Source organism: Gracilinanus agilis, chromosome 2 (genome assembly GCF_016433145.1).
Source record: "Gracilinanus agilis isolate LMUSP501 chromosome 2, AgileGrace, whole genome shotgun sequence".
Lineage (NCBI taxonomy): Eukaryota > Metazoa > Chordata > Mammalia > Didelphimorphia > Didelphidae > Gracilinanus > Gracilinanus agilis.
This window is the reverse complement of record NC_058131.1, coordinates 484,366,174-484,391,573: the sequence shown is the minus strand read 5'-3', so window position 1 is coordinate 484,391,573 and position 25,400 is coordinate 484,366,174. Positions and strand designations below refer to the sequence as shown.

Genomic DNA, 25,400 nt, shown 5'->3' with positions numbered 1-25,400 from the left:
GGCAAGACAGGTAACAACCCAAAAGAATTCCCTGAATGTCATATTTGGCTCTGGCATTCATACTATATATAGTTTCTGACTAAGGTGGGGCCTCAGGGGCCATGAGAATCTTTCCTCTTTAGGGAGAATATTTTTCCTCATGAATTCTTATTGGGGGAACCTCCAAACCCAGGAATTTGGGGGGATATCTTCTTTAAATCATAGTTGAGGACCAAGAAGTCCCCTTTCTTGGCCACCCCCACCTATTACCCTGCTCCTTGATGACTCTGCCAGCCACAAAAAAAAATAGATATCTCTTTGGGTCTCCAAGGGAAGTAGGAGTGGTGAAAGAAGGGTTTGAGTGGCAGATCTTCCAAAAGGCAAATGAATTGGAGAAGGGCTTTCAGAAGCTGCTGAGTAATCAAGCAGGGCAAAGGAGGCTTCTTCACCCTTTTGGACCCCTCTTTGCTGCTCTTACTTTTTCTCATTTGCTTATGAGGTGGTACAAATATCAATTCCTAGATCTCAGGCACTGGCTGCCTCTTCTGAGACATGGAGGGGGTAGTACTTTCAGTCCAGGGGTCCAGACTGTATCTTCCACTGGATTCACTTTCTTGTCAGTCAGCATGACTAGAAACTTTCAACCTGCCAAAGCCCAGGGATGGAGGCAGGATTAAAACTGATAGCCTTAAAGAAAGAATCTGGGGAATGGGCATGTGGACTGAAAGGGAGCAATTGGATCTACCCTCCTTCTGCTCCCTGCATTGTTCTCTTGATGCTGGCGTTCCACCTGTTGTTGGGAGCACCTTTGATAGTGGTTATGGGTGATCCTTATTAGTTGTGACAGTCCTTGCCTTCCATTAATAGCCCCTCCTGGAACTCGCCCTGGGCAGTCCCCACTTCTGATGAAAAACTCTGTGGCCCACTTTCCTCCTCCACATCCAAGGCATCAAGCTGGCTGCTCATGGTACCATAGGATTGACGACCTGGAGAGGTGGCTGGAGTCAGGCTCATCTCCAGTTCCTGGAGCACTGGGGCCACATACAACTGGGCCCACCCAGAGAAGAGAAAGGAGAGAGAATAGGAAGTCATATCTGGGAATATTTCACAGCTTATTCCCAGTGTCCTAAACTATCTTGCTTCATGCCCCAGTATATAGGGAGTATTGCCATCCCCTAAGTTTCATAAGTCTTGATTCTTCTCCCCAACCACCACCCACAAAGCTAAGCCGTATATATGTCACTCCTACTCAGGGGTCTTAGGTTATGATTCTTTTTACTGGAAAAAAGAGGGGGAGGTGGGACCCCAAGGGAGTGGCCAGTAGGGTTGTTACTAGCACCTTAAAGGTAATGTCTGGTCTCCATCCCCACTTTGATTCCTATTAAACTGTGAATTCCTGGCACCCAGGGACTTTTTTTTTCCATCTCTGTTATAGTTTCTTCTTCTTCTTTTTTTCCAAATAACCCTTTCCTTCTGTCTTAGTATCAATTCTAAGACAGAAGAGCAGCAAGGGCTAAGCAGTTGGGATTAAGTGACTTATCTAGAGTCATCCAGCTAAGAAATCTCTGAAGTCAAATTAGAATCCAGGTCATCCTGACTCCAGTTCTGCCATTCTATCCACTGTGTTACCTAGCTGCCCCTCTGTTAGCTTCTGAGAGGTAGCATAGATAGTGGATTGAGAGATGGCATCCAAGACAGGACTGCCTTGTAGTCAAGTCTTATCTTTAAGGTATACCGGCTGTGTTCCCCTCACCCCAAGGCAGGTCACTTAAGTGCCCTATGCCAGAGGTGTCCTTACTGTACTAGGGGGCATGCTAGGTAGCAGAGTGGATAGAATGCTAGATCTGGAGTTGGGAAGACCCGAGTTCAAATCTGGATTCAGAGACTTTCTAATGGTGACCCAGGGAAAGTAATTTAACCCCAACTGCCTAGCCCTTGCTGCTCTTCTGCCTTAGAATTGACACTAAGACAGAAGGTAAGGGTTTCTAAAAAGTGATGCTGGATGATCATCAGATGGCATAGAAATGGCCTATTCTGCAAACTGGAGAGGATTTTTGAAGGCAGCCTGGCACTGTCCATGTGTGCAAAGTGAAATGGACATCACCACCACACTTTACAAAAGGAGGGTCTAGACCAGTGTTGGAGAAGGTTTTCAAGTTTGCATGACCAGACTACAATTACAAGCTGCTTGTGAGCCTCCTCCCCCCATTTACCCCAAAAAGCAGAGGGAGGAAGTGCTCTCTTTGGGTGGCTGGACAGAGGAATGGGGCATACAAAAATGTCCTTGGGCACTGGGAAGAGGGGGATCGGAGCAGCTCCCCAAGTGCCAGCCTGGCACATGTGCCAATGCTTCACCAATGCTGGTCTACACATAAGATTTCACTGGCATGAGGAATTCCTGGTTAAGAACGCACTCTCTATCAATGCTGGATGGCACCTTCTCTGTAATTTATCATCTTAGATGCTGAAGGAGGGATAAACTCCACGAGTTTTCTGTGTTGTTTTGGTGAAATTTTGTCAGCAGGGAACCTAAGGGGCCAGCTAAGTGGTTTGGTGCATTGAAAGCCAGGCCTAGAGACAGAAGGTCCTGAGTTCAAATCTGGCCTCAGACACTTCTAGCTGTGCAGTCCTGGGCAAATCACCCCCCATTACCTAGCCCTTATTGTTTTTCTGCCTTGGAACTAATACACAGTATTGACTCTAAGACAGAAGAAAAGGGTTTATTTTTGTTTTTGTTGGTAAAGATGATAAATTGTACAGAAAAGTACCAACTCCTGAATTAGGTAGATGTCCATGTCAGGGACATTTCTATGCCAATTAAATCATAGGTCCAGTCTCTGTCCTCAGCTAGAGGTTAATCTTAGCCTCCTTTTCTCTTGCTTCTTCTCTCTTTGCCTCCCCACACATGTGATTAACCCTTTATCAATACTTACTCAGGATTACTTCTCTCTGAGCCTAGCAGCTCGGAGCCCACTTTCAAATCCAGCCTCAGACACTTACTGACTAGCTGTGTATCCTGGACAAGTCACTTAACCTCTGTTCGCTTCAGTCTCCTCTTCTTTAAAATGGGGATAATGATCGCACCTACCTCCCAGGATTATTGTGGAGATCAAATTAGATAATTATTGTAGAGTGCTTAGTACAGTGCCTGGCACATAGTAAGTGCTCTAGAAATGTTAGCTATTATTGTTATTGTTATTATATTATTATTTCACCAATGCTTTCTCTCTCTTCTGCTATATAGGTTGCTCTCTTAAGGACTATAAATACTGAATTCAACTGACCACTGTTGGAGTCATAGACTTATCTTACCCTTCTGTTAAGGCTTTGACTCTCTCCCTTCTGCTCTGGTCTCTGTGTCTCCAGAACCTGATCTCATTGGACGGAAGCTTTCTGTCCTCTTCTCTTCAAAGTGTATGGAATTCTTTTCTGGGGGGTAAGGGAACTTCTGTCTGTATCACCCCTGCTTCTGGCTTCTCAAGCCTTTGCCTCTAACCTCTAATCAGCTGCTTTTGGATTTTTTTTTTTTTTCACTTAACTATGACTGTCACATGGGAGTCTTTCTCCTGAACCAGTGACTTTTCTGTCAGTGAAGGGAAGTCCATGGGATCTTTCTCCCACCTCATGGGCCTTGGAATGATTGATTTCTTGCTTGCCTCCCTCCCCTAAGATCCTGACTTGATCTTCATAATCTCATCCTCACTCTATCTCCCCCAACTTCTTTCACATCCAAGGGAGCAGGGACATGACTTACATTGGCCAAGAAGAAAGGGGTAGAAAAAAGTCTTTGTAAATTTTCTCCTTCAAATTCTCTTTCCTCCTGCAGAGAAAGGAAGACAGTGGGATTTAGAACACAAGTCTCTCATCCCTCAGATCAGGTTGGGGTTTTTGGCCTCTAATTCATTGGTCCCTTTCTAGCCCTCAGACTTATCTTCTTGATCTATTACTATAACCCAAAGGCAGAAACATGGCTGAGAAACTTTTCCTGAAAGAGTTGGATGGGGAGGGGTGTAGTCTTTGGATAAGGGCCTGTACCATTCAAAAGGACCATCATGGAGAGGAACTAAGGGAAACTAGAATTGACTCAATCTCTTTTGATAGCCTGGTGGGGAGAGAAGAGAGATGGTACCCAAAGTACCAACCTTTTTTCCTTCTCTGGTTTCGGGATTGCTAAAATCACTGAACAGTTTAATTCACCCTCAACATCATGAGGTAAAACATTGGTGAACCAGAAAGACTATCAAATCTAAATGATCAGGCCAGTTATCCCTTTGGTTTGGACCTCAACCAACACACAAATAGACTTAAAAGTGAAAAGGAGAATAAAGAAAGAACACAAAGTCTCCTTCTTAGTATTCTACTAATTTCTAATCCAGAATGCCACATTGGAACAATTCTTCACGAACAATGAAGGCCAGGAGGGGGTAAATGAGAGAGAAGCAGAATCCCAGGAGGAAAGAAAGGGCCACTGGGCTCACCTTATAGACAGACTCTTTCCTCCAAAACTTCCCAAGGCAAGCGTTAGCGAAGGAAATCATGATGGAAATGAAGAGGATTGTAAGGGTAAAAAGAGTGATGGGATGGAAACCTATAAGGGGAGAGAGAACTATCATGGGGCTTATGCTCACAGAGAGTCTTCTTTTCCCTTAGTATTCCATGCCCTCCAAATATCTCTAGGGTGGCCCTAAGCACTTGACTTAGAATCTTCATGACTAGCACAATGCTGGGCACACAGCAGGTATTTATTAAATGTTTGTTTTGATTGAATGGCTGGTTAACTGCCTGAAAACATTGGAAGGGAATCTTCTCCTTGTCCTACCAACCCCGAGGAGCCCAATATTCTCTCTTCAAATCTCTAGGGACAAAAGCAGACATCAGATTGCTTTGCCATCCCATCTGACCAAAATACACATTTTAAGTTTGGGATGTTGTCTGCACCCAGAGGCACAAAGGAAATCTTCCCCCTTCTTCAATGGAACCAGATGGATGTAGAAACTTTCTTCATCTGAACCACCAAAATGTACAGTTCCTCCTATTTATCTCTGTGGTTGTTTGTTCAGCTCTCCATTGATCTATTAATTTGTCTATTTATTTACATAGGCATTCCATTACTTAATTTTTAATGATATCCTTTTTTTTCTATCACCTGAATTTCTCCTCCATACTTCCAGGGAACCATTCCTTACAACAATGAATATTCTTCTCTCTTTTAAATCTTAACTCAAGATTCAACCTTTTTCCTCTTATGCTCTAATCCAGTGATTCCCAAAGTAGGCGCTACCGCCCCCTGGTGGGCGCTGCAGTGATTCAGGGAAGCAGTGATGGCCACAGGTGCATTTATCTTTCCTATTAATTGCTATTAAAATTGAAAAAAGAATTAATTTCTAGGGGGCTAAGTAATATTTTTCCTGGAAAGGGGGCAGTAGGCCAAAAAAGTTTGGGAACCACTGCTCAAATCTATAAATACTGTCTCTGACTTACCAATTCTGTTGATATCATTCTGTGCTTAACTTCTTCTGTGATCTAATACATTCTTTGAGGACAATAGCCTTGGGTAATCTTTGGTATATATTCCCCAAGAGTTTAGAATACATCCCTAGGCTTCACTCAATAAAAGCATTTGGATAGGGGCAGCTAAGTGGCTCAGCAGATGGAGAGCTAGGCCTAGAGACGGAAGGTATTGAGCTCAAATTTGATCTCGGCACTTTCCTAGCTGTGTGACCCTGGATAAATAACTTAACCCCCATTGCCTAGCCATTACCACTCTTCTGCTTTGGACCCAATACACAGTATTGATTCTAAGATGGAAGGTAAGGGTCTAAGAAAAATGTGTAGTGTGTAACTCAAGTATTACTCACCCAGTCAGTCCTCCACCCACAACTAGCACTTTCTATGACCACAGAGTTTACTTTGGGTACCTTACGAGCTCAGCTATTAACAAAGTCAGAACATCTTAGGGATTAGGAATAGGAGTAATAAGAGAATGGGAACAGGACACACAAGTCTTTTTTCTGGCCCTACCTAGATGGGCCATGGTGAAGAAGAGTAGCCATAATATAGCAAGGATGGGTGCCAGCATCACCTGGTAAACACCCACCAAGTGGAAGTCTTCTTTGAGCTTGGTGGGGGCGTAGGCATAATACAAGTTGTACTTATCAGTAATATGCTTCATACAGACATAAAGCAGCCCTGAGAGAGAAGGGAAGAGAAGAGGAGGAGGAATAGAAGAAAGAGCAACATTAAAAGGCAGCTCAGGCAGCCCAAGCCTACTTACTTCCCTTCCCCCTTCCCTTTGGCACTTTTTCCCAAACACCTGAACCAAAGAAATCAAAATCAAGACTCATCTAGAGGTGAACCATCTGGAATCCCCTCAGAAGACAGCCTTGGCAGAACATTATGGGCAACATTAACTTTTTAATGCTACTTTTAATTTCTTTTAATTTTTTCAGTTAATAAGCATTGATTCTCATTCTCTCTCTCTCTCTCTCTCTCTCTCTCTCTCTCTCTCTCTCTCTCTCTCTCATCTTCTCCTCCACCCATCTCACCAACAAAAAACCCAAACTCTTGTAATAAAAATGTCATCAAACAAAAAAAATTCTTGCATTGGTTGTGTTCAAAAATGTATGTTTCATTTTGCATCTTGAGGATAATTTTAATTTTTGGTCTGTTAGAAGGTGAAGAAGTTTGTGGCAGAGAACAAGATTGCCCCTATAAGCCTTAACCTCAATGGAAATGTTCTTGTTCAACTTGGTAAAGGTAGCAAATTTGGCCCCACCTCTGTTTTCTAAAGGCTGTTTCCATTGGAACAAAACTATTACCCCTTTCTGGGCTCAGGGTAATTCTGATGAATCCTTGAGACACTGGTGACTTTGGAATAAAATTTGGAATAACCTCAAATGTGAATTTGGAAAAATTTTTATATGGGGACCCAGAAGCTTAAGAAAGGCTTATGACTCATCTGGTCCCGAGTAAATTTCCATCCTCTGGTGTCTATACTGTATGAATAATTTACCTTAGACTTGATAATCCCCTTCCTGCCTTTCTATGGAGTCGCTTCTGACCAGCTGTCCATCCTTATTTCCTTCTTACCTCCCAACATTTCCAGAGATAAGCTTTGGTTTGGGAGGTAGGGGAAAATGATTGCAAATAGAAAAAAGAACAATGGTACTAATCCTTTTTAAATCCCTGGAGGAAAGAACATCTAGGAAACTGGAAAGAGTGGCTTAACAGATGTGGGGAGAGTGCCTTCTCTTCCAGTCTCCTGAATAGAAAAAGTGAAAGCAGACAAAAAAAAAAAGTGGGGAAAGGATGAGAGGCAGTGAGAGTGAGAGGAAGGATAGAATAACAAAGGAGTTGTTCACTTGGGATCCAAATTATTTTAAATAATTTTCTAGATTGTATTTCAATATAGTTGTCGCCTTTGTTATCCTGTGTATTTTATTTCTTGTACTTAGAAACATTATTCTGAGGAGCGGTTCACAGGCTTTATAATCTGCCAAAGGGATCCAAGAAACAAAAAAGATTTAGAATCTATGGACTAGAGAAATAGGTTTGGGAATGAAGGATAGAGAAAAGGATGTGGAATCTAAGAAATTGAAATCAGGCTTTGGGATGTTTCTGTCAGTGCTATATACATCCTGCTACACACAAAGTTGGAGGTAAGATTGGGAGAACCATGGAGAGTTGTCGATTAGTAATTAGCAAATCAGAAGAAATGGAAAGGAATTAAAGCTGAAAGTTATCCACTTTCTTCTGATCTCTCTTTCTCCAGGTCTGCTTCTGAGGAAAAAGGTTGCTGGTGAGGACTGGGAGATAGAGGTTGGAAGGGATCTTTTTAATAAAACACTGGTCTATTTTCCAGAGCAAGGTAAATCTACTCTTCTGGAATTCAGAGTTGGGGGGCAGAACTAATACCAATTTCTCATTGGCCCCACTTTTCTCTTATGATATCACTTGAGCTGCTACCAATCTCCAGAAACACCATTTTAAAGTCCTTGTTTTATGAGAACTGGTTTGTTTAGTCAATCAGAGGCACCTCAGAGGAATCTAGATTCAGAGTTAGGCATTGAATTCCCCCATCCCTCAGGGGGAGAACTTACCAAAAGGGACAATGATGGGGCAGGTGATGCTATATGACATCACAACACCGATGACACAACAAATCCAAGAATATTCCCGTCCATACTCAAAAGCTATGGTTTGATTCTAAGACAGAAAGAATGGTGCCATTATTACCCAAGAGGCCTTTGGATTTTCTCCATTCCAGCTGCTTCTCTTGCTCTTTGCCCTGCCTTGTAGCTCTATGTCCCTAGAGATGGCTCTCCCAAGGGAATTGTTCCACTGTCTCACGCCACCTCTGTCTATATCTTCCCAGCACATCATTTCTTCTTAAGGTCTTTAGCTGCTTTCTCACAGCATCTTCCCCAGGGTAATGAAAAGAAACTATGTTTTCCATATAAAAAAGGCAGAAACAGAGTGTATTGGGTCTGTGGGGTTTGGGGGAAAGGGTGGGAGTGGCAGCCAGAGGTCCCTTACCTGCCTGATGTTTATTCGTTGGGCTTCAGATTGTGAGAAGAAGAGACGTACTGCATAGAACAAAAGTGACTCCACACGCAGCAGTTCACAGCCCATGCCAATCAGACTGGTGGTGATGACATAGTTAACAAAGAAGGCCCCATTGTCAGGAAGGAAAACACACCTGCAGGGCTCAGAAATTGGGTTGGAGGCGGAAGTAATGATAATAGAGGGAATAAGAGGAAAAGAAGGGAAAGTAAGGGGAGGGAAGGTAGGAGAAGAAAAGAAATGGAAGATGAAGGAGAAGGTAAGATCGATATAAAAAAAAGGAAGAAAAGAGTAAAAAGGGGAGAATGAGGAAGAGGGAAAATAGCATATAAATGTGCTCCCCACACAATGAAGGAAGGAAAGAAGAATGGAAAAAGGAGAGAAATAAGCATTTGTTAAGTGCCTATTGTGTGCCAGATACTTTGCTAAATATTATCTCATTGGATCCTTACATCCTCCTCTTCAATACCCTCAGATGCCTCTGCCCTCTGCCTGGAGAACTGGAGGGGAGAGCAATAAACTCCTTCCAAAACCATCCTTTATTGAGGGCTCAAAATTTCCCAGCTAAACTTTATTTCCCATCAACTGCTCTGCTGGACTGCTACTCAATGAATATCATTCCCCTCCACCCCCATCCCCATCCCTGTCCTGGAGGGCAGAAACTGTCTTTCTTTCTCTTAAATTTATTCCCAGTACTAAGCACAATGCCTGACACACAGTAGGTACCTTAAAAATATTTATTGACTGAGACTATAACAACGATCCTGGGAGATGGGTGCTATTATTATATCCCCGCTTCACAGCTGTTGTGAGGAAGATTAATAAATTAGTATTTAGGAGGCTTAGCAAGCAGGGCTGAAGGATTCTAAATGGAATGGGGAAGCAGGAAGTGTTGCTTCTCTCTCTGAGAGGGACTCCATGTTGGCTGGGGACAAGTTGTAACTGACCCCCTGGGAGACCCCAGAGGAAGTGGAGTTTGTACCCTGATTTCCTGGGATCCAGAAGGAAGACAGTCATCTGCTTGTGGGAGATTTTGTTTGAGACTATAAAACTCAACCTGAGTTGCTTGGTTAACTTGGGCTGGTTTAGCTCTCAGATCTACCCACCTGAAGGAGTACAGACTATGGACTTGGAAGAGCTGCAAGATTGCTGGAGTGTGACAGGACTCAGCAGTGAGGATTCTCACTTCATTCCTGCTATTCTTTGTGCCCTGTCTTGCTTTAGTTCTTAGTTCAGTGTAGAGAAGTCCATTCCCTGACCCTGTGGTTTGCCCTTAGTCTGGAAGTATAGAAAACCCTATTCCCATCCTTTCTATAGTTTTCTTTAATTAAACTTGTGTTTATAAACCCTCTTGTCCATATCATTCACTTGCTAGTTTCTCAGACTCCCTGGTTAGGTGGACCTCTGTAATGGAAAGGCCTTCAAAGATTCCTCTGGGAGATATAAAGAAATATCACCAGATTCAATACATTGGATAGTAGCCCGTAATTTACACAGCTGATGAAATAGAGCCAAGGGGAAATAAAATGACTAGTCCAGGATGACAATAAATGACACATAGTAAGTGTCTGAGGCAGAATTTGATCTCAGGTCTTGCCAACTTCAGTTCAGCATTCTATCCACTTAACCTCTAGCTGCATAGGTGAAAAAGTCGCTTTTTGTGAATGTGCCAACTGCAGGAAGGGCAAGAACCTATCTCATCACAATATAAGCACAGGTCTACTGCTGTGCATACATGGGAATACACGAGCTTATTGCAAAGTACATGCAAACATATAGCCTCAAGAAGATGAACATGTACATATGACATAATATATTAACAATCTACGTAGAAATAAATAGTCATGACAAAAGGCAGTGGCTGTGAATACTCACCGGAACTTCACAGATGCCTTATCTAAAAAGGTGCTATCAAAGAGCCATCTGAAGAAAACATTCAAACTTGAAGGAAGAATGGGAACAGAAAATGAGCAGCAAATCAAATAACCCATTTTTCTCTACCTACTTCTGCTTTGCCACAGCTTCTGGTTCTTATCTCTTCCTTGTATGGAATCATAGGGATCCCGTTATCTTCAATGCCCCCAAACACACCAAATACCTTTCCAAGTCCATGTCTCTGCTCATCCTCTTCGGATGGCTACTCTTGGAACATCCTGCTTCCTCATCTATTTGCTTATTCAAATCCAACAAGATCTTTCTCAGATCTTCCCTCCTCTATAGGTCCTCCTAACCACTCTAGCCAACAATCCCCCCTCTCTCTTTAGAAGCCATTGAATATCTCATACTATTATAGAACCAGAAGGGACCTTCCACCCTTGCCCTTGGTTCATTTAGTCCAACATACCTACTTAATGTGGGAGTCACTTACATAATATCTCTGATAAGCATGCAGTAATCTCTGCTTATTGGCCCCTCCATAAAAGGGACAGCAGAGCCTTGAAGTAAAAAAAAATGTGCTTAAGTCCAGAATTTGATATATACTGGCTTTTTAAGTCATTCTTAAACACTTAGTCTCTAGGCAACTCCTTAAGAGTCTAAGTTGCAGAAAATGTGCCAGCCTGCATGGGTAGAGGGAGTTTCCTCATTTGGAAGTTCCTTATACCAATGAAATCACAGATCCTGTTCTCACCCCTATCTATTTTTATAACAAGTTCTTTCTTATACTGAAGTGAAATCTGTTTCTTCTAAATTTTACTCATTTTTCTCTCAATTTTTTGGTTATCTTAAAAGTTTTTTTTATCCTGTACTTAACAAATTCCAAATTAAATGAAAGTTCCCATAAACATAGTAAAACAGAAGATTGTATATGAATCTTTGAATATCTATTATATAACACCTTACTTTTCTTTTTCAGATATATAATAAATTTAACATAAATTTTAAAGCTGTTTTGCTTGTTTGTGATTCTTTCTGGCCTTCTAGTTAGTTACTTCAGCAACTCTCTCTCTCTTTCTCTCTCCTTCCTCATTTTCCTCCTTCTTCTTTCCTATATTTATTTTCCCCTCCTTCCAACCCCTCATTGGACAAGAAAAGAAAAACCCTTGTAACAAATAAAATTAATCAAGCAAATAAATCTTCCCATTGGTCCTGTCCAAAAATATATTTCATTCTATATCTTGAGTTCACAATCTCTCTTCTGTGTCAGGATGCGAGTAACAGGTTTATCACTGATATTTTGGACTTCTGGTGCTGGCTGTAACTTCAAAGAATCAATCTACCATCTTTTTCAAATGACAGCTCTTCAGATAGTAGAAGGAAACCACGTTCCTCCTAAATCTTTTCTTTAGGCACAAGTTTTGTTCCTGTAACCTTTTTGTGACCTGATGGAGCACCCCTGACATTTATTAGTTACTGCCCTCTAAGTACAATCCCAAGTTAAATGTCAATATACAATGCTAAATGTGGTACCCAGAATTGAACATATTACTTAAGAAGTGATTTGTCCAGGAACTATCACTTCCCCTGTTCTAGATATTTGATATTTTCATTAATATACTTTGAGAAAACATTAAGGTTTGTTTTTTGAAAAGCATGTTTATATAACTGTTAATAAATGTATATGTCTACCTAAATAGATTCTAATATTCCTTAAAAATCAGTACTTTATATAATTCCCAAAGCACTTGGAACTGTACTGGGTACAAACAGGTTCCAATAGACTGCTTGAATTGAATTATAGTGTTTGCATTTCTGTATTGGGCAGGGAGATAGAGCACTCATTCTCTTGGTAGGGCCAGTGAAGGGAATGAATGAAGATGGCTGGATGTGGTGGTATGCCTACCTGGTCAGTCCCAATGAGGGCAAGATGATCACCATGAATACTAGAAAAAAGTGACACTTAAATACTGTGAACAGATTTCGAGTTGACCTAGGGAACAAAAATAATGAAATATTTAGTTATAATAAAGAAGCAGAGAGTCAAAGATACTAAAAGCACAATCTCAAAAGAGATATCAAAAGGACAGGCATCACTTTTGAGGTCTGAGTTTTTGTAGGACTTTAATCTCTTATTTCTTTTTCTTTTTCTAAACTCATGCCTTCTGTCTTAGAATCAATACTGTGTTTTGGGTCCAAGGCAGAAGAGTGGCAATTGGGAGTTAAGTGACTTGACCAGGGAATTGGGAGTTAAGTGACTTGACCAGGGGCACACAGTTAAGAAATGTCTGAGGTCACATTTGAACCCAGGATCTCCCAACTCCAAGCTTTGGCTCTCAAACTACTAAGCCACCTAGCTGCCCCCCATATCTTTTTCCCCCGTAAACCCTTACTTTCTGTCTTAGAATCAATATTTTGTATTGATTTTGAGGCAGAAGAGTGGTAAGGGCTAGGCAATTGAGAGTTAAGTGACTTGCCCAGGGTCACACAGGTAGGAAGTATCTGAATCCAGATTTGAACCCAGCACCTCCAATCTCTAGGCCTGGCTTTTGAATCCACAGAACCACCAAGCTGCCTCCAATATTTTTTCTTAAAACCAACTTTTCCTTAAAAATCAAAAGGCAATGATGACTCTCAACTGGGCTAGCCTGGACCCTCCAAAGAATGCTCATGTTTTCTCCAAGGGAGTATTATCTACAGAGAGAGCAAATGAGAGAACATTTAGGAGAAATTCTGTTATCCTTCTTTCTTTTATTGATTTGTTTGTTGGTTACGTTAAAATTCCCAGATATTTCCCTCCCTCCTCTTCCCACACTAGAGAAGGGAACATTTGACCAAAAAAAGGATATGTAAAGGATATCTTTTGTCTTTCTATTTATCAATTCTTTCTCTGGAGGAGATATTCACAAGGTATTTTGCAAACATCGATGCTACTGCTATATATAATGTTCTCTTGGTTCTACTTGTTTCACTTTTCATAATTTCATGTAGGTCTTTCTATTTTTTTAAATTAACCTGCTCATCATTTCTCATGGCTCAGTAGTGTTCTATTGCAATCATATGCCACAACTTGTTTAGCCATTCCCCTATGATTTTAATGAGGGGGGGGACAAAAAAAAGAGACTAGATTATAGAGGTGGAAATTAGACAACAAAAATAATTTGGGGGGCAGCTGGGTAGCTCAGTGGATTGAGAGCCAGGCCTAGAGACGGGAGGTCCTAGGTTCAAATCCAGCCTCAGACACTTCCCAGCTGTGTGACCCTGGGCAAGTCACTTGACCCCCATTGCCTACCCTTACCAATCTTCCACCTATAAGTTAATACACAGAAGTTAAGGGTTTAAAAAATTAAAAAAAAATAATTTGGAACCTGATCAGAAGTAGGAGATAAAATCAAAACACTATTCTTAGGGCAGCTAGGCAGCTCAGTGAATAGAGAGCAAGGCCTGGAAACAGGAATAAATGTGGCCCCAGTGGGAGATATTTCTACTTAGGACTAAGTCGAAACAAGGTGATGGCTGAGAAACAAGATCATAAACATGGTTAATTTGGTTTCACATGGTCAAAGTTGAAGGCCAAGATCAGATCTGAGAGAAAAAAATAACAATAATAATAATGATAACACAATGAGGGCTGGACTAGAGGATCCCTGAGGTACCTAAAGATCTCTGGATAAATTTGCTTGAGTCAGGAATATCTGAATTCAAATCCTGATTTGGGAGCTTCATAGCTATGTGACAGTTGGGCAAGTCATTTAATCTCTCTCTGCCTCAGTTCTCTTATGTGTAAAATGGGGGTGATAATGGCACCACCTTCCCAGAGTTATCATGAGGGTCAAATGAGCTAACACATATGTAAATCAGTTTACAAACTTAAAGGCACTATATAAAAGCTAGTCTTCCTCCTCTTCCTCCTCCTCCTCTTCCTCCTCTTCCTCCTCCTCCTCCTCCTCCTCTTCATCATTCCCTCAGTACAACAGGTCTAGGGTCCTGTTGATGGACTCTGGAATCTTTAGATTCTGAAATCTTCTACCTTTTGGACTGTGGGTCCATAAACTAAGTTAGGAGTTGAGAATTCCAAGCCCCTGAAGGATTTCACCAAGAAGAACTGACCCCAGGATCTTAAAGAGAATTTTTGACCTATCTTTGAGAGCAGCTTCAGTCAGTCACTATTCTCCCTGACTAAACAAGAGATGAAACAGCTTACTTGTTAGCACCTGGGGAAAGAATCTATGTTAGAGCAGCCAAAATTATGGAAATGAAAGGAGACAGGGCTCACCTGGTCCAATGTTTCTCCAAAAAGGAAGAGTGGTAGACAATAAAAGGAAGAATCACAGTGCAAGCCCATAATAGCACACAGGAGAAGAATTGAGTTATAATGGGATTCTGTAAGGAATAAAATGGAATGGGGGTGGGATTAATGGGGAGAATTACTTTCCTTATGAATTTGTCTTCCTTCCCCACTAGTCTAGGACATGCACAGATCTCCCTCTATTTTCTTTCACTCCCACAGCCACTTACTTTTCCCTCATTCATTGAATTTTTCTACAAGTGCAAAGCAAAGAATGCTATATTGGGAGTCAGAAGATCTGGGTTCAAATTCTGACTCTATTACTTATTCCCTGGATGACCTTGGGCTACAGTCTCCTCATCTGTGAAATAAGAAAATTGGACTGGATGACATCTAAGGTCCTATTTGGCTCAAATCTATAGTCCTCCCCAAACCTTCAAAGCTAAAATAGGTCAATGCTATAGGTCAATGGTCCAGAGAACAGATCAATCAATTAGTAAACATTTAGTAAGTGCCTACTATATGCCAGGCACTGAGCAAAAACCCCAGAATATACTCATAGGCTGAAATACTTATATTTATGAGTGTGCGTGTGTAAGCATGTGTATATACATATTGTAATGTAAAGTTGCAACAAAATGTGTACTTATGAAGAAAAGGGCCTTCAAGATCATCTAGTCTCAGCCTCTTATTTTATACATGAAATAGACCCAAAGGGATTAAGTGATTTGTGTAAGATTCATTGTCAGTTAGTAAGTAGCAATGCTAGAATTTGAACTCTGGTTTTCTGGCACTAAATCTAGGGCTCTTTCCATTTACCTCTCACATACATACACCTTAGACATGATGAAATGACCCTAAACCCATCACTTTTGAATGCCATGCGCACCTATTTTATGCCATGTGATGACATAACTTCATCATTATGATATCATTGAATGGAGTGGCCAGCCCTTCAGAGATCATTACCCTCTTTCCTAGAAAGTATAGCTGACTTCTGGAATCATTGGAAAACTTACACAGGGAAATGGCATGGCAAGAATTGATTTTCTCTCTTTAGCTCTGGTGCCATAAAGGGTGTGACCTCTATGAACACAGAGGGGTGTGTATATGTTTGTGTATAGGAATAATATTGAGAGTATGGAGGAGAGGGTAGGTGAGAATTAACTTTGGGCTTAGGGCTTTGGGAATGGGGTTAAGAGTTCTTCAGAGTCCTTTACTACTGAGTTGCAAATATTTCTAAATGTCATTGCCCTCTGGGAGGTGTGGGGCCATTTCCAGGGATAGGAGACTAAGGAATGAAGATTAAGTATCTTGCAGGCTTAGAAAAATTGTCAGCACATTTCCTCAATTTCTACCCAAGTTTGACTTGAGAATTCCATGTATTGGTCAATAGCTTGGTCATCTGACATCTGTCAGAGCAGTTGTACCCAAGGATTTTTAAAAAAATTGAGAGACAGTACTGTTGATCTTTAGTCTTAATCATCTCCAATAATGCCAGTGATACCTAGCTTCTCAAGGTACCTAGTCCAGCCTTGCCATGCTGCCTGCAAATACATGACATCCTGGCTGGCTCAGGATTTAAACCAGACCCAAAGGCTGATTCCTGACTGGAGGTTAACCTGCCTGCACTGACCTTGGAATAAATCTGCAGTCACCTCTTCTTTTCCTAGTTCCCAGCTTCAATCTTCAAGTCTGAGGATATCCTGAATTCTCTTGGAGTCCCCAAAATTGTTTGTTTGTTTTTAACCCTTACCTTTTGTCTTAGAATCAATTCTAAGTATTGGCTTGAAGGCAAGGGTGGTAAGGGTTTGCCCAGGGGGTTAAGTGACTTGTCCAGGGTCACATAGTTAGGAAGTGTTTAAGGTCAGTTTTGAACCCAGAACCTCCTGTCTCCAGGCATACCTCTCTATTCACTGAACCATCTAGCCATCCCTAAAACTTTTTTTTAACATTTATTAATATTCATTTTTAACATGGTTACATGATTCATCCCTAAAACTTTTAAAAGATATTTTGATAACTGCATTTCAATCCAAGTGGTTTCCTCATTAAACTTAGATAGTTTATTTTATGCATTTAAAAGCATTATTCTGAGAAGTCCAGGGGAGAATATGGCCTTTAAATATGGTTTTTCACTTGATTTCCAAAGGGGTCCACAACATGAAAAGGTTAAGAACTCCAGCTTTTGAATGAAGAAAACCATCAAGGGTTTTCCTCTGCAGTCAACTATTGAGTTGTCCCTCCAGAAGTCATAGGTGAATGGGGAGTTGCCCCTTGCTTCTTCTCCTGAGTACATTTTCCTCCATAGAATTAGCACAATGCAAGAATGGGAACATACTCCTCTTTCCCTGAATGCCTTCCTACCACCCCCACCCTCACTTCTTGCTTGCCCCTCTCTGCTCAAGCTGAACAATCACCTTGACATTCTGGATGGGTTGAGTGACATTGAGCGTGATGATGGTGGTCATGATGTTGCTTGGTGTGGTGAGGAAGAAGATCAGGAAAAAGAGGCAAGCATTGATAAAGAAGAAACGTGCCCACCAATAAAATCCACGGAGGCGTAGATGCTCCCTAAGGGATGCAAGAAGAGCTGTAAAATAAGAAAGCTCCAGAAGAAACAGACCCAATCCACTGTAGTTTTCCTTTGTTCCTGAATGAGCCAGGGCCAGTCCATTCCATGTGGCTCTAGAAATTCCATTTGCCTTCTGGCAAGATGCTCCCAGAACTGCTTCAAATCTACTCCCCTTTCCCTGTTCCTCCCAACACTGGTCCAAAAGCACCTTGACTTCTTTGAATTATGTAGGTGTTAACTTTATCTGTGGCTCTTCCATCTGTTTTGGAGCAGTTTTGAGGTTCCTTCCCCGAAGAGAAGGAAGACCTGAAGTGGCCTCTTTTTTCTCTAGGAAGGCATTAACTTAACTTGACTGAGTAGCCTAATTCCCTTTCAGAGTTGGGCTAAAAGTGGGGGCAATATAGCCCTAGAATACAAAGCATTTGTGTAATCCTGAAACAAATTCATCCAGGAATAGGTAGAGCCCTACTTTGGGCTGGTTATACTTAAAGGGCTATGGATGTTTTCAACAAAAGCAGAGACCATCTAAGTTAAGAGATAGCTCTGTTCCCTGTAGTTCTTTCTGCAGTGGTGAAGCTGGGCAGAAGGCAAGCATGGGATCTTACAGAGGTCAGATCAAAGGATTTGATTGAAGCAAAAAGGGGAAGCTAAATGGTATGCTAAATGGAGTTTGAGACTTGAGAGTCAGAAAGATCTGAGTCTGAATCCTGCCTCAGACACTTATTAGCTGTGTGACCCTGGGCTGGTCATTTTGACTGTTCAGCCTCAGTTGGCACATCCAATAAAATAAAAACACCTACCTCACAAGAATGTTGTGAGAATCAAATGAGATAACATGTATAAAATGCTTTGTATACCTTAAACTGTTATATAAATGCTATCTATTATTATCTAGACCAAACTAGGAGATGGATCGATTATCAGATGACTTGTACAAGACCACATAAGTCGTAAAATAGTGGAATCTGAATTTGAACCTTGGTCAGTTGTATCCCTATCCAGTGTTCTCTCATTATAGTGGAGACACTGGTCTCTTCCAGCCTCAGAGGATCTCTTATGAGAAAGGGACAAAAGTCTTACCAAATAATGTCCTTAGGATGAGAGGCGTAGTAGACCTTCCATTTGTGAGACTGGATCTCTGATGTCACTGAAGATTGTTGTGGACTTTTGCCACAGGAACTCCACTTGTAATCTTTTAGGACGCTAGGGAGAAGAGAAAGGAAAAAGAGGGCAAAGGTCAGAGAGAGAGGGGTGGGGGTCTCTCCCTTTGTATGAGGTTTTGAAGATTATCTGTTCCAACTGACAACCTAAACTGACTTATTCAGTGAAAAGACATCTAAGGGGCAGCTGGGTGGCTCAGTGGATAGAGAGCCAGGCCTAGAGACAGGAGAACTTGGGTTCATATGTGGCCTCAGATATTTCCTAGTTGTGTGACCCTGGGCAAGTCATGTAACCCTAATTGCCTAGCCCTTACCGTTTTTCTGCCTTGGAACTGACATAATTCTAAGACAGAAGGTAAGGGTTTCGGGGGGGGGGGGGAAGGAAAAGAAAGAAAAGAAAAGAAAAGAAAAAAGCCATCACCTAATCTAGTCATTCTAATTGGAATAAAATTTTAATCAAGTGTTTTGGGATAAAGTAGTTAAAACAAAAACAAAAACAACCAAATATGGAAATCCCAACCAATATGAGTAGTAAGGAATGTATTGATTTTCATCAATTGTGTATGTCTGTATTCTTGCCAGAACCAAGTTTAAATGTGATATCTGTGTCCAAGTGTAGGCTGATCTTCTTCCTGGAGGAGATGGCAAAAAAGAATCAAAGAATGACTCTTAATATGTCAGGTTGTTAGGGAGAATGAAATGTTCCTAATGAAATGTTCACAAGAATGAGGCTTTAATGGAGAAAAAGATGCGAGGTGGTGGAATAAGGGGAATGACACTTGGTTGGGAGGTTGGAGAGGGGAAGAAGGTTGCACAGAGAAGGGAGAGGAAAAATTCATTTTTGCCGTTAGAGCACAAAAAAACAGATTTGAGACTCTTTATTCTTCCCCCTCTATCCCACAAAACAGTCATGAAACAATGGGTTTCAGTTAGATCCAAGAGTCAGAATTTTAGATTCTAAAGGAGGTTGTGACAATTGCATAGTCTGGGGGCATAAGTCCAAACCAGAAGTCAATTCTGTAAGATTTCTTTGAAAAAGGTGAATTATAAATTGTTACAACATCTAACAAATGATATTATAATCTCACTGAATGTTCGTTTGGGCTAAAACTTAATGAAACGTCTTGTCCATTCTCTTCCTCTTCTTCCTCCAATTATGAAGAAACAGATCTAGAGAGGTAAAGTGATTTATATCTAATTAGTGACAGAGTTGAGGCTGGAATTTGAATCCAAATCTAATGGGTTTCTCCAGTTCCCCTTTAATTCCGTTTTGTGAAGTTCTTTTAATAGAAGAGGGAGCTATACACTTTGTGGTGGAGACAGTTACTTTGTATCCCAAGAGTTAAAAAATGACAGAACCAGAGGTGGAAGATCAATCACTAGTAAGATTCAGACGAAAAGTAGTAGTAGCTAATTTCTCATGTAGGGCATTTGTACACCAAACCATAACATGGAGCTCTGTTGATTTCCACAAGGCATGAATCTAAAACATAACAGAGAACCTTCTAAGATTTATCAAAATGAATGACAACTATTCACTTGTGGTGACTGATCTGGGCACAGATGATACTTCTAGAATGAACTTGAAAAGTTCTACTAGAGATTATGGTCCCCCTGGGCAAGAAACTGATGATATCAGCTATGTTTTCCTGACAATGGTCCACTGATGGTAAGGAATCTAACAAAGAATGGATCTGGAAAGTGAACAGCTGGTTAAGAAGGTAGTATCAGAGAATGGGATTAGGACTTCTGGACTAAAGCTTAAAATATAGGATGTTGTCATGGTCCTGTGCAGAGATGTTCATTTGAAACTGGTTAGCTAGAATGTATCTTGCAAATGTAACCCAAAGAGCTTTAAAATAAAAAAGGATGGGAGAAGGGAGGCCAGTGAATACATCTGAAGTTGGATGCTACAAAAGATAACTATGATGAAGAATTTAGAAGTTTATAGGATAGAAATCTGAAAAACAGAATTAGTAGGGGGCAGCTGGGTGACTCAGTGGTTTGAGAACCAGTCCTAAAGACAGGAGGTCCAAATCTGGCCTCAGTCATTTCCTAGCTGTGTAGCCCTGGGCAAGCCATTTAAACTCCCATTGTCTACCCTTCCTGCTCTTCTACCTGAACCAATACACAGTCTTGATTCCAAGACAGAAGGTTAAAAAAAAATCATGGAAAATGTTAGCCTGAAGAAAGATGGGAGAAAGGTAAATGTCCTAATTTTCCCCAAAAGAAAAAGAACAAATTGTGGATTGATGAGTTTGACTTTAATTCCTGGGGAAACTCCTGAGTGTATTATTAAAGAGATGGTTAATCAACATTTAGAAAGGGAAGCAGTGATTACATAAAGCCAGCATGGTTTCATCAAAAACAGGTCAGGCCAGGCTAATCTCTTCTTCCTTTCTTTGACGTGGTTACTAAACTAGTAGATAAAGGAAATGCTATCTACATAATTTACCTAGATTTGTTGTTGTGGAGAGAGAAGTCAGATGAAGACTAGATGATAATACCATGAAATGGAAGTAAAACTGCTAGTCTTAAGTCACTAGCAGTTCAATGCCACTGTAGCAGGAGGCCCTCTAGTGGAGAGTTCCAAGGATTTACTGTTTAAATTTTAAAAATCAATGATTTGGATAAAGGCATAGCTGGATGTTCATTAAATTTGCAGCTGACACAAAACTGGGATGGATAGCTACACACATGGGATGAGTCCAAATCAAAAAAGCTCTTGATGATCAGACCAAGGTCTAATAAGAAAATGAAAATAAAGGCAACAATAAACATAATGCCTAACATTTACATAGCACTTTAAGGTTTGCAAAAAAAGCATTTTACAAAAACATCTCATTTTAATCTTCATAACAGTCCTCGGAGGTAGGTGCTATTATTAACTTTATTTCATAGATGAGAAAACAGGTACAGAGAATTTAAGTGACTTGCCCAGAGTTACATAGCTAGCTAGTAAGTATCTGAAGCTGGCTTTGAGCTCAGGATTTCCTGACTTCAGGTCCACATTCTATCCATGGGGTCACTAACCTGTTGGGGAATAAATGTAAAGTCCTATACTTGTGATTCAAAAACTTCAAGGGGGAAGTGTGGTTAGAAATCACTATGTGTGGGAAAAGATCTGAGGGTCTTAGTGAACTACAAAGTAGCAAATGAGTAAGAAATGTGGTGTGGCACCCTTCCAACCCACCACCAAAAAAAAAAAAAAACCCAAGAACAAAACAAAACACTGAACATGATCTTGGATTGCATTAAGAAAGGCAGAACTTGGAAGAACCTCCAGGAACTGATGCAGAGTGAAATGAGAAGAACCAGGAGAACATTATATACAGAAAGTGAATCACTGTGGAACAATCCAATGTAAAGGACTTTGCTAAAAAGGTCTCTTGATGTGGGATCGCATTCTTTTCCAGAGAAAGAACTGTGGGGGTAGAAACACAGAAGAAAGACAAATGACCAATCATTTCTCCATATGGATATATGATTGGGGGTTTTGGTTTTAAAAGACTGCTCTATTGCAAAAATGAATAACATGGAAATAGGTATAAGTGATAACATCTGTATAACCCAGTGGAAGTTCTTATTGGATCCAGGATGGGAGAGGGAAGAGGGGAAGGAAAGAAAATGAAATATCTAAACATGGAAAAATATGTTAAAAATTAAATTAAAAAAATAAAGGCGTAGCTTCCAGGAATAAGGAAATAATCATCTGTACTACTCTGCCCTTGTCAGTCCTCATCTGAAGCACTGTGTTCAGTTCTGTGCAGTATACGTTTAAGAAGGGCATTGATACACTAGAGACTGTTTTAGTTCCTTTCCAGGCTGTACTTAGGACCTCTTTTACTATTCCCCATCTCTTCATCCATATGTTTCGATCTAGTCCTAGAATCCACACATTGGAAATAAATTGTTCTCATTCTTTTCTCTTCATTCTACATTAGTTCATATAAGCCAGGTTTCTTATAGCACAATAGTATTCCATCACATTCAAATACTATAACTTGTTCAGCCATTCTCCAGTTGGTGAGGATTCAGGTTCCAATTCTTTGCGATAGCAAAAGGAGTGGCTATAAATGTTTTTCTACCCATGGGACCTTTTCCTCTTTCTTTGATCTCTTTAGGGAATGGACCTAATATTGGTATGTCTAAATCAAAAGGTATTCTCAGTTTTAACATTTTTTTTTGCATGCATAGTTTCCCTTTCTAGAATGTCTAGACCAATTCACAGCTCCACCAACAATTTAATTTACCCCTTTTCCTACATCAACCTCCCCCACCCCAATTTGTCATTAATGCAAGAGAGAAAGGAAGGAGAAATGGAAGGTGATCAACACTGCCTTTTCACACGTCTGCTTTAAACGGAGGAGAGGGAAGTAGGAGAAGGTCTAGAACCTGAAGACCAATCATCATAGGATTACAATCCTTTCCCCATGGGAAGGACTGGGAGTATGAATAATGACTAGAGTAGAAGCAAGAAAGAGAGACATAAGCATGTGAGGAATACCGGCTGACCTACTGTTTCTTGGAACATGAACACTCACTCCATTACCCAATTCTGTGCCTCCTTCCTTTCTTTTATGCCTGGAATGCTGTTTCACCTTATTGCCTCCTAGCTTCTCTGGCTTCCTTCAAGATTCCACTCAAATCCTAGGAGGTCTTTCCTAGCCCTGTCTTTCCCCAGGCCCTCCCTCCTACCCATCCCCATCCTTTGTTTATCTTGAATATACGTAGTTATTTGCAAGTTGCCTTACCTGTTGGACTTTAAGTCTCTTTTGGACAGGAACAGTGGGGTTTTTTTGTTTGTTTTTTTTTTCCTTTTGGCCTTTCTTTGAATAAGGAAATGTAAGTAGGTAATAAATGCTTGTTGACTCACCAACAGATTGACTAAAAGGCCAAGTAGCATTTAAAACTTTCTGGGGCACTCACACAGATGTTGACTTTTCACTCTGAAAGGTGACAAAAGCCACATCCAAACGCTTCTGATAGACTTGGCTCCGTTCAGCATTGAATTCATCAGTCAACCTCTCCTCCAATTCACTGTAATATTGCTCAGCATCCACCTGGGGGACAGAAAAGGACCGATTTGGGGATGGAAGACAGGAAGCTTGGAAAGCCCTTGAGTTCAGCAGGGAGCCCCAAATTCACGAGAAGTTTGGGTCATGGAAAAGTCATTCAGGGCCAATTCCAAACCAGATGGAATAATGTTGTCTCTTAAAGAGCTCCATGGCCACTGAAGCTTGGCAGGTTATGTGATTAGAATTGCTTCTAACTGTGATTCTCTGAACACCTTCTGTCCTTTACAGCTAAGAAAACAGGATTGCCATGCTTACTGGGGACAGAGCACAAGAAATGGCTATGTAACTGTGTTTTAACTGTTGGTTCAAGGGAAGGGGCAGCAAGTAGGGAGCTATTGGGGTCCAAGTGGCCACCATGCTGAGGTGGAGGGACCAACTTGAGGCACTAGACAGAAGACAGAAGCTAGGACACAACATTTGTCTTTCCCCCATGCGCAACAGATGCCCTGAGCTCTTGGGTTGTGTGGGGTACAGTCCCTTCCCTGCTACCTCCTTGAAGCATTTGCAGAAATGGCAGAAGCAGATACAGGAACAAGGGTGCACACGGATCATCTTTTTCCCTTTTGTCTGACGATATAAGGTATAAAAGAGACGACCTTTCATTGCAAATTGTCTGTTGGGGCAGTGAGGAAGGAAAAGGATATCAATGGTTAGGTGAGATGATAGCCTGGTTTTCTTGTATTCCAGAGAGCCCAATATTTCCTACCCTCCCCGAAGCCATGGAAATGTGGTTGTCAATTGAAGACTCACCTTTGGTTATCCAATTCTATCAATTTTTTGAGATCATAACAGAAGTAGACTCCAACCACTTTGCATGTGGGATAGGCCTCACTGCAGGACAGACACAGACACATGCACAGAATTTAGTTTTCAGGGGCAAATGGACCTTTTGCTCTTTTGCCCTGAACTTTGGCTCTAGCTAACACACTGGATCTGGGCCAGTGTTCTAGAGAATAAATCCACAGCTCCTTCCAGCCATCCCTTGAATTTGAAGGAGAGTATAGATTTAGAGCTTGATAAAGCTTAGAGACAATCTGACTAACCAATTTCTAAGACCCAAGAGGGTTGTGATTTGCCTAAGGTCACAAGCTAGTAAGTAAAAGAGGCAGGATTTGAAACTGGGTCTTCTAAATACAAAACCAATGCCTTTCCCACTGTACCATATGTTGGGCCTCATTTCCATGAAATTGGGCTAATCTGGCACCTGGAAGCATAGGAAGATGCTTTCCTTTCTTCTTCTAATCTCTTATGGCTTTATCCAGCTGGAAAGAACATGTCCTTAAATTAAATCAAAGTTCTAGATTTGACTTCTAAGTAGATTAGTTTGCTTTGCTCCCTTCTAGGACCAGAAATTGTGCTTCTGATTCAAGCTAGCCATTGTACCATTTCAAGTGAAACAATGTGACTTGTGCTGTACAGCCCATCATGTTAGTGGAAGAATCACTCAAGGAATATGCTGTATCATTTTTTTAAACAATGAGAATATTCATTTATATACCATACAAATGTCCTTAATTATGCCCACCAGGTTGACTTGCCTAGGTCCTACATCCCAAGGTCACCCAACTAGTGTCAAAGGCAGAATCTGAACCCAAGACTTCTAATTCAAGAGCCAATACTCTTTCTACTATACCACTGGCTCTTCCTTCCCACTCACTGAAAATGTTTCATGATGATTTCAGGGTCTGAAATTTCCTTGGGAATGTAAGTGATCATCAGGGTTTTTGTCATCTGGGGAAAAAAAGGAAAAAGGGTTGAGTTTGATTATATTGGCTTTTTCATAATCCCCAGGAATTGGGGCCATAGTTGTGTTCTCTCTCTCTCTCTCTCTCTCTCTCTCTCTCTCTCTCTCTCTCTCTCTCTCTCTCTCTCTCTCTCTCTCT

At 41.0% G+C, this 25,400-nt stretch overlaps 1 protein-coding gene across 1 annotated transcript in view; it reads right to left on the bottom strand.

The window, feature by feature from the left end:
• Nucleotides 1-813: 813 nt before the first annotated feature.
• The window catches only part of TMEM63C (transmembrane protein 63C), a 111,296-nt gene continuing 86,709 nt past the window's right edge, over nucleotides 814-25,400 (bottom strand). Inside the window, exons 9-23 of the mRNA XM_044662106.1 lie at nucleotides 25,175-25,248; nucleotides 24,268-24,348; nucleotides 24,007-24,130; nucleotides 23,369-23,502; nucleotides 18,360-18,482; nucleotides 17,125-17,278; nucleotides 14,693-14,799; nucleotides 12,323-12,409; nucleotides 10,417-10,482; nucleotides 8,515-8,677; nucleotides 8,079-8,184; nucleotides 6,001-6,168; nucleotides 4,458-4,567; nucleotides 3,734-3,799; nucleotides 814-1,026 (exon numbers count right to left, since the gene is read on the bottom strand). Of these exons, the coding sequence (XP_044518041.1) occupies nucleotides 814-1,026; nucleotides 3,734-3,799; nucleotides 4,458-4,567; nucleotides 6,001-6,168; nucleotides 8,079-8,184; nucleotides 8,515-8,677; nucleotides 10,417-10,482; nucleotides 12,323-12,409; nucleotides 14,693-14,799; nucleotides 17,125-17,278; nucleotides 18,360-18,482; nucleotides 23,369-23,502; nucleotides 24,007-24,130; nucleotides 24,268-24,348; nucleotides 25,175-25,248 (1,776 nt within the window). The remainder of the gene's footprint in view (nucleotides 1,027-3,733; nucleotides 3,800-4,457; nucleotides 4,568-6,000; nucleotides 6,169-8,078; nucleotides 8,185-8,514; nucleotides 8,678-10,416; nucleotides 10,483-12,322; nucleotides 12,410-14,692; nucleotides 14,800-17,124; nucleotides 17,279-18,359; nucleotides 18,483-23,368; nucleotides 23,503-24,006; nucleotides 24,131-24,267; nucleotides 24,349-25,174; nucleotides 25,249-25,400) is intronic.